This window comes from Labeo rohita, chromosome 11, assembly GCF_022985175.1.
Source record: "Labeo rohita strain BAU-BD-2019 chromosome 11, IGBB_LRoh.1.0, whole genome shotgun sequence".
Taxonomy (NCBI): Eukaryota; Metazoa; Chordata; class Actinopteri; order Cypriniformes; family Cyprinidae; genus Labeo; species Labeo rohita.
Window position 1 is genome coordinate 16,895,727 of NC_066879.1, and position 12,524 is coordinate 16,908,250.

At 34.9% G+C, this 12,524-nt stretch overlaps 1 protein-coding gene across 3 annotated transcripts in view; it reads right to left on the reverse strand.

Annotated features, from left to right (window-relative positions):
- Nucleotides 1-12,524, reverse strand: part of cdk18 (cyclin dependent kinase 18) — a 128,600-nt gene that overhangs the window by 45,714 nt on the left and 70,362 nt on the right. For all 3 annotated transcript variants that reach the window (XM_051123307.1, XM_051123309.1, XM_051123308.1), the window contains exon 2: nucleotides 8,497-8,632. In XM_051123307.1, coding sequence (XP_050979264.1) covers nucleotides 8,497-8,632 — 136 coding nt within the window. The remainder of the gene's footprint in view (nucleotides 1-8,496; nucleotides 8,633-12,524) is intronic.

The window sequence follows — 12,524 nt, forward strand, 5'->3', positions numbered from 1 at the left end:
TGCAGGGACAGGACGACTGGTTACAATCGAGGGAAAGATGAATGCGGCCAAGTACAGGGATATCCTGGACGAAAACCTTCTCCAGAGTGCTCAGGACCTCAGACTGGGCCGAAGGTTTACCTTCCAACAAGACAATGACCCTAAGCACACAGCTAAAATAACGAAGGAGTGGCTTCACAACAACTCTGTGACTGTTCTTGAATGGCCCAGCCAGAGCCCTGACTTAAACCCAATTGAGCATCTCTGGAGAGACCTAAAAATGGCTGTCCACCAACATTTACCATCCAACCTGACAGAACTGGAGAGGATCTGCAAGGAGGAATGGCAGAGGATCCCCAAATCCAGGTGTGAAAAACTTGTTGCATCTTTCCCAAAAAGACTCATGGCTGTATTAGATCAAAAGGGTGCTTCTACTAAATACTGAGCAAAGGGTCTGAATACTTAGGACCATGTGATATTTCAGTTTTTCTTTAATAAATCTGCAAAAATGTCAACAATTCTGTGTTTTTCTGTCAATATGGGGTGCTGTGTGTACATTAATGAGGAAAAAAATGAACTTAAATGAGTTTAGCAAATGGCTGCAATATAACAAAGAGTGAAACATTTAAGGGGGTCTGAATACTTTCCGTACCCACTGTATATAGCATGTTTTAACAGATTGATACCATGATTAGCATGTTGATAACATAATTTAGTTCAATGATATGATGAATGTCTTAGGCTGTTTGGTAGGTTTGGCTAGTGGCTAGCTTGGTTTTAAAATAGGGTTTAAATTAATTTGGCTGTACTGCTCAGACAACTTGCAAAATAGTAAAGCCAACTGTTGGTTTTCCTATTAAAAAAAAAAAAAAGTTATTTTTGATCCAAATCACCTACCGTTCTTCTAAAAGCGTATGACATCTTTTTACCTGTAAATCACTTTAGGAGAAGTTTTGCAGAATGTTCACGCAACTCTTCTACATACAATAGAAGAATATAGTGAAACGTGGCTTTGCAACAAGGTCATGGGTGTTGCAACAACATGAGGGTGACTAAATGATGATATAATTAGAATTCCTTGAAATAAAGGAAACAAAACATTCATCTTTTTGTTTCTTTCCAGGCTTAACTTCCTTTTTCAAGTAGACATTCCCTGTTCAGAGACGAAAGCTCTCAACACATTAATAATGCAGAGAAATCGAGCTGTCATTGAAACAAAGGTGGCTCGGCGGTTGAGGTGAATGACTGATAAGCCGTGTTGCTGTGCCCTTGTGGTTTTAAACCGTTCTCTGGGGTGGTTATTAAAGATCTGGGCTGGTAACTGGCCACTTGTAAAACTAATTTTACTGTTAACCACTGATATTTTGCTTCATTATGGGGTTACAGGTGCCGCACACTTTCAGCTAATTATACAGAATTGATTGTAGTGTCCGGTTGAAAGTAGGTCATCAGATATTAGGCAAATTGTGTGTCGAAAGGCTTTGACCCGCTGGACTATAATTGATTATGCAGAAAACTATTAGCACTCCTCATTTACAAGGGAATTAATAATAGAACATGAAAGACGGAATATTTAGACTAAAGGCCATTTCAAATGACTGCTGTCAGGGCTTCAGTGTGTGTCCCAACACAGTCATAATGCACTGCTTTGACCTCCGTATGTAAAGTCCTGCACGTACAGTAGCATCATGGAAGAGGGGGTTTATGTTTGGGTAGGTAGCAAAAAAAGTGTTCTCGGTAAACTGCAAAAATAGGGAAAGCAAATGAATGATGAGACATGCATTTGATAATTTATATATTTTATTTTATTTTATTTTATTTTTGAGAGAAGTTTTTTATGCTTACCACGGCTGCATTTATGATGATAAATACAGTAAAAACAGTAATAATGTTACATATTATTAAAATTTAAAATAAGTGTTCTTTGTGGATATATTTAAAAAAATCTAATTTATTCCTGTGATGGTAAAGCTGACTTTTCAGCATCATTACTCCAGTCTTCAGTGTCACATGATCCTTCAGAAAATATAGATTTGCTGCTTAAGAAACATTTGTTATTATTGCCAATATATGAAAAATTTTAAACAGTTAGATTTATTTATTTATCTTTTCACGATTGTTTGATGAATAGAATATTCAGTAGGACAGCTATTAGTTGAAATTGAAAAAGTATTTCTGATATATATATATATATATATATATATATATATATATCAGAAATACTTTTTTTTATATATATATAATTTTTTTTTAAATCAATTTATGCCTCCCAAGGCATTAATTAAAAAAAGATATATATATTTATTTTATTTTATTTTATTTTATTTTAAATAATAATAATAATAAAAAAAGAAGTTGTAGAAGTGCAGTGAAATATTTAAACAGTTTCAAGATGACATATTTAGTTAAATTTGACATAAGCTTTGAATGATGCATTGTGCTGTTTAACTTGTTGGATTGTTCATCTATAATTTTAAAAAGTATTTCTGAAATTTTAGATGATCAATTTGATGCATCCTTGTTAAATAAAATGATTCATTTTATTTTATTTTATTTTACTTCCATACGTTTTGTTAATAATTAAAACAATACTAATATAATTTTAAAAAGTATTTCTGATATTTTAAATGATCAATTTGATCCATCCTTGTTAAATGAAAGGATTCATTAAAATAATAATAATAATAATAATAATAATAATAATCTGATCCCAGACTTTAAAAGCATGTATTTTTTATTTTATTTTATTTTATTTTACTTCCATAGGTTTTGTTAATAATAAACTTTAAAAGTATGTGTTTTATTATTTTATTTTATTTTATTTTATTTTATTTATTTTTATATATAAAATTTTAAAATAAAAACAATATTTTATTTCATTTACTGATATTATCAGTTTGATTAATCCTTGTTAAATAAAAGGATGCATTTCTTTAAAAAAAAAAATTTTTCTTTATTTATGATAATTTGTTTATAGGTTCAGTTAATAATTTAAAAAATACTCAAGTAGTGCAATAAAAAATTTCAACAGTTCAGAGGTAACAGAGTTAAATTTGACTTAAACTTTGAATGATGCAATGCAGTGTTTAACTTGTTAGAAAAGTTTAGATTTTTATTTTTTGTGTGTGTGTGTGTGTGTTCTGCAGAATTCTTAGGAGACAAGTTTTGTGAAAGGCCCTCAGGTCCTCTTTGGTCTAGTTATTTTTCTCCTGACGTTTGTGCTTGAATATAAGCTATTTTATGCGCACCTGAACACCTGCTTCCTTGTTGTGATGTTCGCATGATTGTTTTGATTCGTACCTCTGAGCAAAACCATCCAGACACTGCAGCCCTTGCCGTTTTTCATCGGAAATGAGCACACTTTTCATTCATGCCTAGCCAGAGGGCCACACGACAGCTGGTGGTTATTTCGATGGCTGTCTCTAAATGAGATGCCTCTCCTTTCAGTTCGCCACAACACACATTACATTCATCCTTTGCGGTATAAACTCCTCAATGAGATTTAGAGCGCTTATAAAAGCGATGGGTGGGTGTTTCTGGGTCTGTAATTATGCTCGAACCCTCCGAGGAATCTGTTGAAAAGCCATTTTGGAAGCATTATCATTAAATATAGCTTACATCTTTGTGGTAATCAAGAAACACTTGTTAACCAAAAGACTGTCGCCAACATTTGCATGATGGCTCCATCACGGGCGCCTCTCCACAGAGAATGACTCTGTCGCGGCTCGATCAGCGATACATCACAAATATAACGAGATAATGGAGGCAGACGTGCTGGCAGGGAGGAAATATGAGGTCTGACTCCCTAACGTGACTCGGATCGGTTTCTTCCACATTAACCTTGCGGTAATTGAGTTCTAATAATCATAGGTGTATAGGCGAGTGAATTGGAACGAAGCGTTCCATTTCTCAAGGCGTTTCCGACGCTTTTTCCATCCCGACCCGCAGACGTCTCTCCCGCCACGCTTGGCTTGGAGGTTCATTTGCAGCTGGAGGGAAGGGGACGGGGTAAATAGAAGAAAAGCGCTCTTGCGTCTACTCCCCGCCTGTCCTCGGATCTGCTCCCTCCTTCCAAACCCCATCGTGCTCCAGCTGTCTCCGTCGCTGCCATCTCTCCCGGGGGTGGAGGAAGTAACAGCGTGCCGTCCCATCAGTCAATCGGAGCAGCTGGTTCGTGGTGGGGGGAAAATGGGGCGTTGTGGAAACAGCTGCCTCAGACAGACAGCTGAGGAGCCTGATTACTCCCCAAACAAATGTTTTGTTCCCAGCATGCAGCCAGGTCCAAGTCCCCGTCCTGCCATGGACCGAGGGTTCATCGCCTGGTTTGGCTTCTTAGTATGAGTTTATTCAGTCTTGTGTAGACAGAGTTTTGTCCTTCAAAGGTTTTATGCACCTTACAGCTTATTCTGACTAAGTAATGCTAGCTTAGACAGGAAGAAATCATTGGAATGACCAAAAACGGTCATTTAGGGCAGATTAAGGGCATTGAGCTTCAGTTTGTACTTGTTACAAAACGGACTAAATTCTTACAGTTGCATTTTCTCCTGGAGTAACTTTTTATGATCAAATGATTCACAATACAGACTCTGAAGTCCTGATCTGAATCAAATGATTTGCAATCCATCATTTCATATCGGGACTTCAGAGTGCACTTAGCAAATCATTCAATTTGCGAAATGATTCACGAACCCACTGTGAAGTTTTGATCTTAATCAAATGATTCTCAATATGCGCTCCAAATTCCCAGAATCAAATGATTTGTGATACGGGTGCTGAAGTCCCGATCTGAATCAAATGATTCGCAATCCATGTTCCGAAGTTCCGATCTGATTTGTGAACCATCATTTCAGATCAGGATTTCGGAGTGTGGATCACGAATCATTCAATTTGCGAAATGATTCACGAACCCGCTCGATCTAAATCAAATGATTCACGATACGTGCTCCGAAGTCCCAAACTGAATCAGATGATTTGTGATTGTGCTCTGAAGTTCTGATCTGAATAACGATTTGCGAACCATCATTTCAGATCAGGACTTTGGAGTACGGATCGTGAATCCTTTGATTTAGATCAAAACTATTCACTATTCACCTCCTGAAATGATTTGCGGACCTGCTCCGAAGTCCCGATCTGAATCAAATGATTTGTGATATGTGATCAGATTGGAGTGTTTTGAAACTGTGAATCATTTTGCAACGCAGTGGTTTAACTGATTCCGAGTTTTGAGAAGCTTTGTTTCACCTAACACTCTATGTGCTTTTTAAAATCATTACAAGTGATGCCGAAATTTGAAAATGAATGGCTCTTTTGATCTGGTTTTTGCTAGTGAATTGTTTGAACTGAATGATCGAAGTCACAAGTTTGAATCAGTCGGAGCGGTTCCAATATAAATGACTCACTCAGTCGAACTGGTTTGTCTTTTCCTCTGCTTTTCATGTCTTTAGCCATGAAATTCAGTTGGTGACAGTGGTGAAAACAGCTGTCCTGCTTATTATTTTTGTGAAAACCAACTTTTATTTGAAATAGAAAACTTTTTAAAATCATGAATGTCAGTGTTGAAAAAATTGATATGTCCTTGCTCAATAAAAGTATTAATGTCTTTAAAATAAATAAATAAACAGAGCTAAGTTGGAAAAACAATATTGCCAGGCACTTTTTTTCATTTTTGATTGCACTTGAAGTCTTTTGTGGTTTGTACCACTATTGTGATGATTAAATTTATATAAATCCAGACATGAACAGTGAAAATTTGCTGTTTTTTTTGTTTTTTTTTATTAAAAAAAAAAATATGGAACAGGATGCCTAACATGCATTTCCAAGTCATTTTTGTCACCATAATGTATTTTTTGATTATAAAGTTGATTGGAATCCAAAATAAAGAGTATATAAGCTCTTTCTTTAGAGTTAAAATAAGGTACAGACCGGCCAATAACTAGCATTATCGATTTATATCAAGTCCGCAGGTGCACGAAAACCCCTGTAGATCTTTGACAGAGTCTTAAATTCTTAAAATGGTCTTGCTTGTAGTCTCTCCCTTGAAATTCGATTTAATATTGACTTGAGAAGGCGTTAAGACCATAGAGCCAGACAGCGAAGCAGAATTGTACTATTACCACTGCATTAATAATGTAGGCACAAAGATAAGCACCACTGTGAGCGAAGATGCTGGAGGGTCAGAATCCTGTTTCCTCCTCATCTTCTCTGGAGCGGCTCTGACCCCGAGGTCCTCGCAGGCCGCTAGATGCATCTCTCTCTCTCATCTCTTGGAGAGATTATCAAACTCTTAAGGGCCGCTTACTTTCCTGGGCACTTGGTGAGATCTCATTCTATTTGAGAACAATCCAGAAGGCTTCGAATTGAGTAAGGTTGCCTCAGTTGACTTGCGGTGATGCTTCAAAATGGACATTATTTACTCTATTAATAAATGTTCTTGATTTTATTGTGTGCGGTTCATCAGTCTAACCAATTCCCATTGGATAATATATCCCACCCTACATTTTGTCTGGTTGAATATCCTGTTTCATTCATGAATGTGTCATATTGTGGATGTAAAATAGGTTTGGAATGTGCTTGGTTGACTTTAAAAGCACAGTGTTTTATATATATTAGGATTTTTATATTTACAGTTTTACATTTTTTTTTCATATATTTTTTTTTTCTGCTCACCAAGCCTGTATTTATTTATGGAAGCTCGTTACCACCACTGAATAATTTATTTTTTTTTTTTTTTTTTTTAAAGTTTATTGCAACTTTTCTCACAATTCTGACTCTTTTTTTCTCAGAATTGAGTGATACAAAAATATAAATTCACAATTGCGAGTTATAAAGTCATAATTGCAAGATATAAATTCACAATTCTGAGAAATATTGTCAGTTATAAAGTCAGAATTCCGAGAATTCTAAGAAATTAAATCAGAATTGTGAGATATAAAATCTCAATTCTCTGAACATCAGTCTTTTTTTTTTTTCTCCTAATAACTGGACTTTATAAATCGCAATTGCGAGTTTGTGACTCATAATTCGTAGAGGAAAAAAGTCAGAATTGTGAGATAAAAAGTCGTAATTACCTTTTTTATTTTTTATTCAGTGGCGGAAACGGGCTTCCATATTTATTTGATCCAGTGTACAGCAAAAACAGTAACATTTTAAAATATTTTACTATTTAAAATAACTGTTTTCTATTTGAATATATTTTAAAATTTGATTTTAAAACTGAATTTTTAACATCATTATTCCAGTCACATAATCCTTTATAATAATAGTAGTAGTAGTAATAATAATAATAATTATAATAATAATAATAGTCTGATTTGCTGATAATAATAATAATAATAGTCTGATTTGATAATACTAGTAATACATTTTTTTTCTTAAACAGCAAATCAGCATATCATGATTTCTGAAGGATCATGTGACACTGAAGACTGGAGTAATGATGCTGAAAATTCAGCTTTGATCACGGGAATAAATTACATTTGAAAATATATTCAAATAAAAAGCAGTTATTTTAAACATTTAAATATTACTGCTTTAGCTGTATTTTGGATTAAATAAATGCAGGCTTGGTGAGCAGAAGATATTTAAAAAAAAACATTAAAAATCTTACTGTTCAAAAGCTTTTGACTTGGAGTTTTCCTTTTTTCCCATTTTTATTAGTTTTTATTACATTACCTTTTACATTTATTTTTATTTTGGTTTTAACTTAAGGCAACATTTCTAATTTTCTTTTAGTTTATTTTTATCTGATATTTATATTTTAAACGATTTAATCTTTATTTCAAACAACAAAAATGCTTATAATAGTTTTATTTTTTACACTAGCTAACAATAAAGATAAACTTTCCATCCCATGCTGACCTGATAAATAAAATTAAGTCCCGCAGCTCATCATTTCTCTCTGAATATTCAGTTTCACGTGTAAATCCATCACGTTATGCAAAATCTATTTGAAGTTTCATGTCGTTTTTATAAATCTACAATTTTTTGCACAACAAAGGAAACAAACCACTGATGCCCAAATTAGAATTAACTGTCTTTTGTTATTATAAATTCTTCATTATGCATGAAATTAATGAAAAACAAACAGTTCATATTGTAGGATTAGACTAAAGCCCTTTTTGGATGGGACTAGTTTTCCCTCAGGAGGTCAGGTGCATGTGTGTTTCACAGATTTGTATTTTTGTTTATTTATTTTTTAAAATCCCATCCGAATTTAACATGTCTGTTTTTTTTTTCACTCAGGCGTCCTCTGAGAAATCAAATCCATCTGGGTAGGACGATCTGTGATTATGGTATATTATTTACCCTACTCCTAATTTGTTTTGATCTTTGTTGGAAACTGATTAAGCTACAGTTTTTCTTTATAGATTTAAACCAGCTTTCTTGGCAAATGAGTCAGTGAGGAATGCCTGGTAGCACTGTCACACAAGTCTTGTTTATTTCAGTGGGCTTCAAGATGCTCACATCAGACTCTTGTGCTTTAAATGGGAGACGCAAATGTCAAAAGAAAAGCCGTACCATCATTGCAGCGGATGTTGAGCTGGTTTATCTGTTCTGTGAACTCGTTCTCCTCTATCGTCTCTGTTCGTGGCACGGAAAGTGAGAAACGCCTCTTGAAGTTCTTCATCTTATTCATGTCGCTGGACCAGAAGTCCTGTGGAGGATGCAAGAACAGTTTGAGTTAATGTGTTATTTTTTTGAACATGACATTTGTTTCGTTGCACTCTTACATGAAAGCTGTCGTGATATTATTGGGCTCTCTTGTATTATTTATCTTTTAAAAGAATCTGAGACTGAATGTTTACAACTTTTTAGAGAGATTAGCCTCTGTTTCTGGCATCGATGGCTGCTTTTACGCTGTCAGAGCGCCAAGTTTGGTATTTGTTACACACAAAAATTTCAATATAACAAGTCTGCAATCAAAAGTCAGAGATCTCAATATAAACTCAAATGCTTCTAATTGAATTCCTCCTGCTATCTGCATTCAATTTAAAGTGTTATATTCTTGCTTAAGGTCAGCTATTGACTCATTTGGGTCTGTTTTTATCTCCCCAAAGGAGTTTTTGCAGAACAATCTGATTCATTTTGATTCATGAGCTAATAAAAGGGCAACCTCTGAGACAAAAATTATATCTCAGTATTTTTAGGGATTTTGTTAAAGGAGAAGTCCACTTCCAGAACAACAAATAATTTACTCACCCCCTTGTCATCCAAGATGTTCATGTCTTTCTGTCTTCAGTCGTGAAGAAATTGTTTTTTGAGGAAACCATTTCAGGATTTTTCCCCATATAATGGAGTTCATTGGTGCCCCAATTTTAAACTTCCGAAATGTAGTTTAATTGCAGATTCAAAGGGCTGTAAACAATCCTAGCTGAGAAAGAAGGGTCTAGCGAAGCAATCAGTCATTTTTTTCGGAAAATAAAAATTTGTATACTTTTTAAGCACAAAAGCTCATGTAGCACAGGCTCTGGGATGCACGTTCACAACACTACCTACTATTGAATCACGTCGAAAGGTCACACAGAACATAGTCGGATCTACAGACCCAGTGTTTACAAAGCGAGCACGCAAAGACTAAGAAAGTGCAAGTAAGTCAAACGCTGTTTACAAACAAAAAGGTACAGCGATGTTGGACGATTCTGAAGTTGTAGGAAAAAAAAAGATGGAGTTTTTCGCCATTCTCTACCTTTTTGAGTCGGAGTACACAGACAATGAACTTAGACGTGATTTGTAGTAGTGATGGGAAGTTCGGATCATTTTACCGACTCGGTCCTTTGAGTCTCGTTCAGCAAAATGAACAAATCTTTTTTTGAGTCATTTGTTCATTTTACCAAAATATAATTAAAATGTTACGTGTTAATTCCCTAACACATCTACTGCTTACACAAATGTTAATTACACTACAAACAATAAAAGATTAATTCATTGTTTACCTGGGTCTTTAGTCTGATTAGCTCACCTCACCTCTTATCTGACAAGTTTTCGGGTTTGAGTCATTTGTTCATCACTTGACAGCCCCATTAGCGCAACTAATGGAATGTGAGCCGGAAAAAGAATTGATTAGTTCATCTCTCGAGTCTTCAGGTTCGAGTCGTTCGTGCATCACGTGACAGCCCCATAAGATGAACAAACGACTCGAAAAACCTGAAGACACAAAACAGGTGAACTAATTCCAGTACAGAACCTAACAGGATGTTGCGCATGCATGACTGAACGAATCACTCCCCGAGACGACTCGTTCTTCCCGAGTCACATTAGAGATTTGTTCAAAATGAACGAATCATTCAAGAATGACTCATCAATAATTCGTAGCATCGTGGACGCATATCCGAGAGCCTGTGCTACACGAGCTTTTGTGCTTAAAAAGTATACAGATTTTTATTTTCCAAAAAAATGGCCGATCATTTCACTAGATAAGACCCTTCTTCCTCGCCTGGAATTATTTTCAATCCCTTTGAAGCTGCATTTAAACTACATTTTGGAAGTTCAAAATCGGGGCACCAATGAAGTATTAATTATATGGAGAAAAATGCTGAAATGCTTTCCTCAAAAACCATAATTTCTTAATGACTGAAGACAGAAAGACATGAACATCTTGGGTGACAAGAGGGTGAGTAAAGTATTTGTAAATTATTGTTCTGGAACTGGACTTCTCCTTTAATAATGATAATTAAACAATATTTTGTTGAGTGTGTTTTGTGCTGGAAGTTTGGATGGTTTATGCTTGTCCAGGATAAATAAATATGACCACAAAACCAGTCATAAAGGTCAATTTTTTGAAACTGAGATGTATACATCATCTGAAAGCTGATAAATAAGCTTTCCATTGATGTATGGTTTGTTAAGATAGGAAAATATTTGGCTGAGATACAACTATTTGAAAATCTGGAATCTAAGGTTGCAAAAAAATCGAAATGTTGAGAAGATCACCTTTAAAGTTGTCCAAATGAAGTTTTTAGCAATGCATATTACACTAATCAAAAATTAAGTTTTGATATATTCACGGTAGGAAATTTACAAAATATCTTCATGAAACATGATCTATACTCAATATCCTAATTATTTTTGGCATCAAAGAAATATCGATAATTTTGACCCATACAAGGCTATTGCTGCAAATATACCCGTGCCCTACTTATGAATGGTTTTGTGGTCCAGGGTCACATATGACAGTAAAATCACCAGTAGGTGGTGGAAAGTCCCTATATTAATGAATAATTCATTGATTCATTCATAAGTGATTCATTCATTCAAACGATTCATTCAGAATGTCTGATTCATTTAGAAAGGAAACAATTAACTATTTTTATGAATGGATCTTTGAATCGCTGATATAATTCATTCAGGAATGCAGAAATGTTCTGATCAAACTTTGAAACTATTTTCAGTGCTCACACACTGATAATCAGAAAAAAGACTCTTGCTTGTGTGATATTGCTAAACTAAATCATATCTTATAAAAAACAAAGGATATTTTTTTGCTTGTACAACTTAGCCTATACTGGCATTTTAACTATATTCTAATAGGCTTCATTATGCTTTTGAACGTGTGCTTGTTCATTTATTTACTGCAAAGCGAGTGACATACTCAATCATGTCAGCTTGCACATCATTAAAACAACAATTATGATTATCATAGACGATAAAAATCACACAGCCCTACTGTATGCCCAACATCAGTGATTTCTAATGAGTTAGAGAGGGTAAAAATAAAGATAATTTACTGTAATAGTCTTCAAACGTGTACTTTTTGTCCCTTATAAGTGATGAAGTGGTTGCTATATGCATATGGACTAACACTCCGTTTAAAGAGAGCGATTTAATAGATTTCTAATGATATTAAATTTCTCCACGGCTGAAGTTCAGCTCCGTCTCACTGGAGCTTATCAAAATCTCTCGTACTCTCTTCCGTTACCAGGCAGAGCGGTTGCTAAGGGTTCCAGTGCTGTGCGTTTAATTCCGGGTGTGAGATCTTGCTGTGTGCTTTACTAATTATTTTGAAAGTGGGAGACTAGCCAATACTCCCATTGCCAATTAGCGTCAGCTACCCCTAAAATAACTCCGTCTCAGAGCGCCATTGTTTCTCAAATGACTCTGAAACAAAAAATAATAAAATAAATATTAATTGTGTTAAAAAAGTTCCCTTGTCAGCTGTGGTGGTGGTAGTTTTTTTCCCCCTTCTTCTCAAACTTGTTTTCTGCCTCGCGTTCTCTCCCTGTCTTTGATTATAGTGGTTGTTTTTGCTAAGGATAATGATTTAGTCTTCCTGTCTTTGAAACATGACTCTCATAAGACAATAATTGCTCCATGCAGTCCCATCATAGGGCTGATGAAACGCAGACCAGCGTCTGCCTGAATAATCTCATCTATATCGGATTTATGGGATGTTACTGGTTCCAGCATTGAAAACGTTTAGCGCAATCTTTTGTTTTGGTCGTGATCCTAACTATTTTTTGGGGGGTTTTGAATACATTTTTTATATTTTGAATTTAATATATATCAAATTATATATATATAATACATTTTATTTACACATAATTAATTAT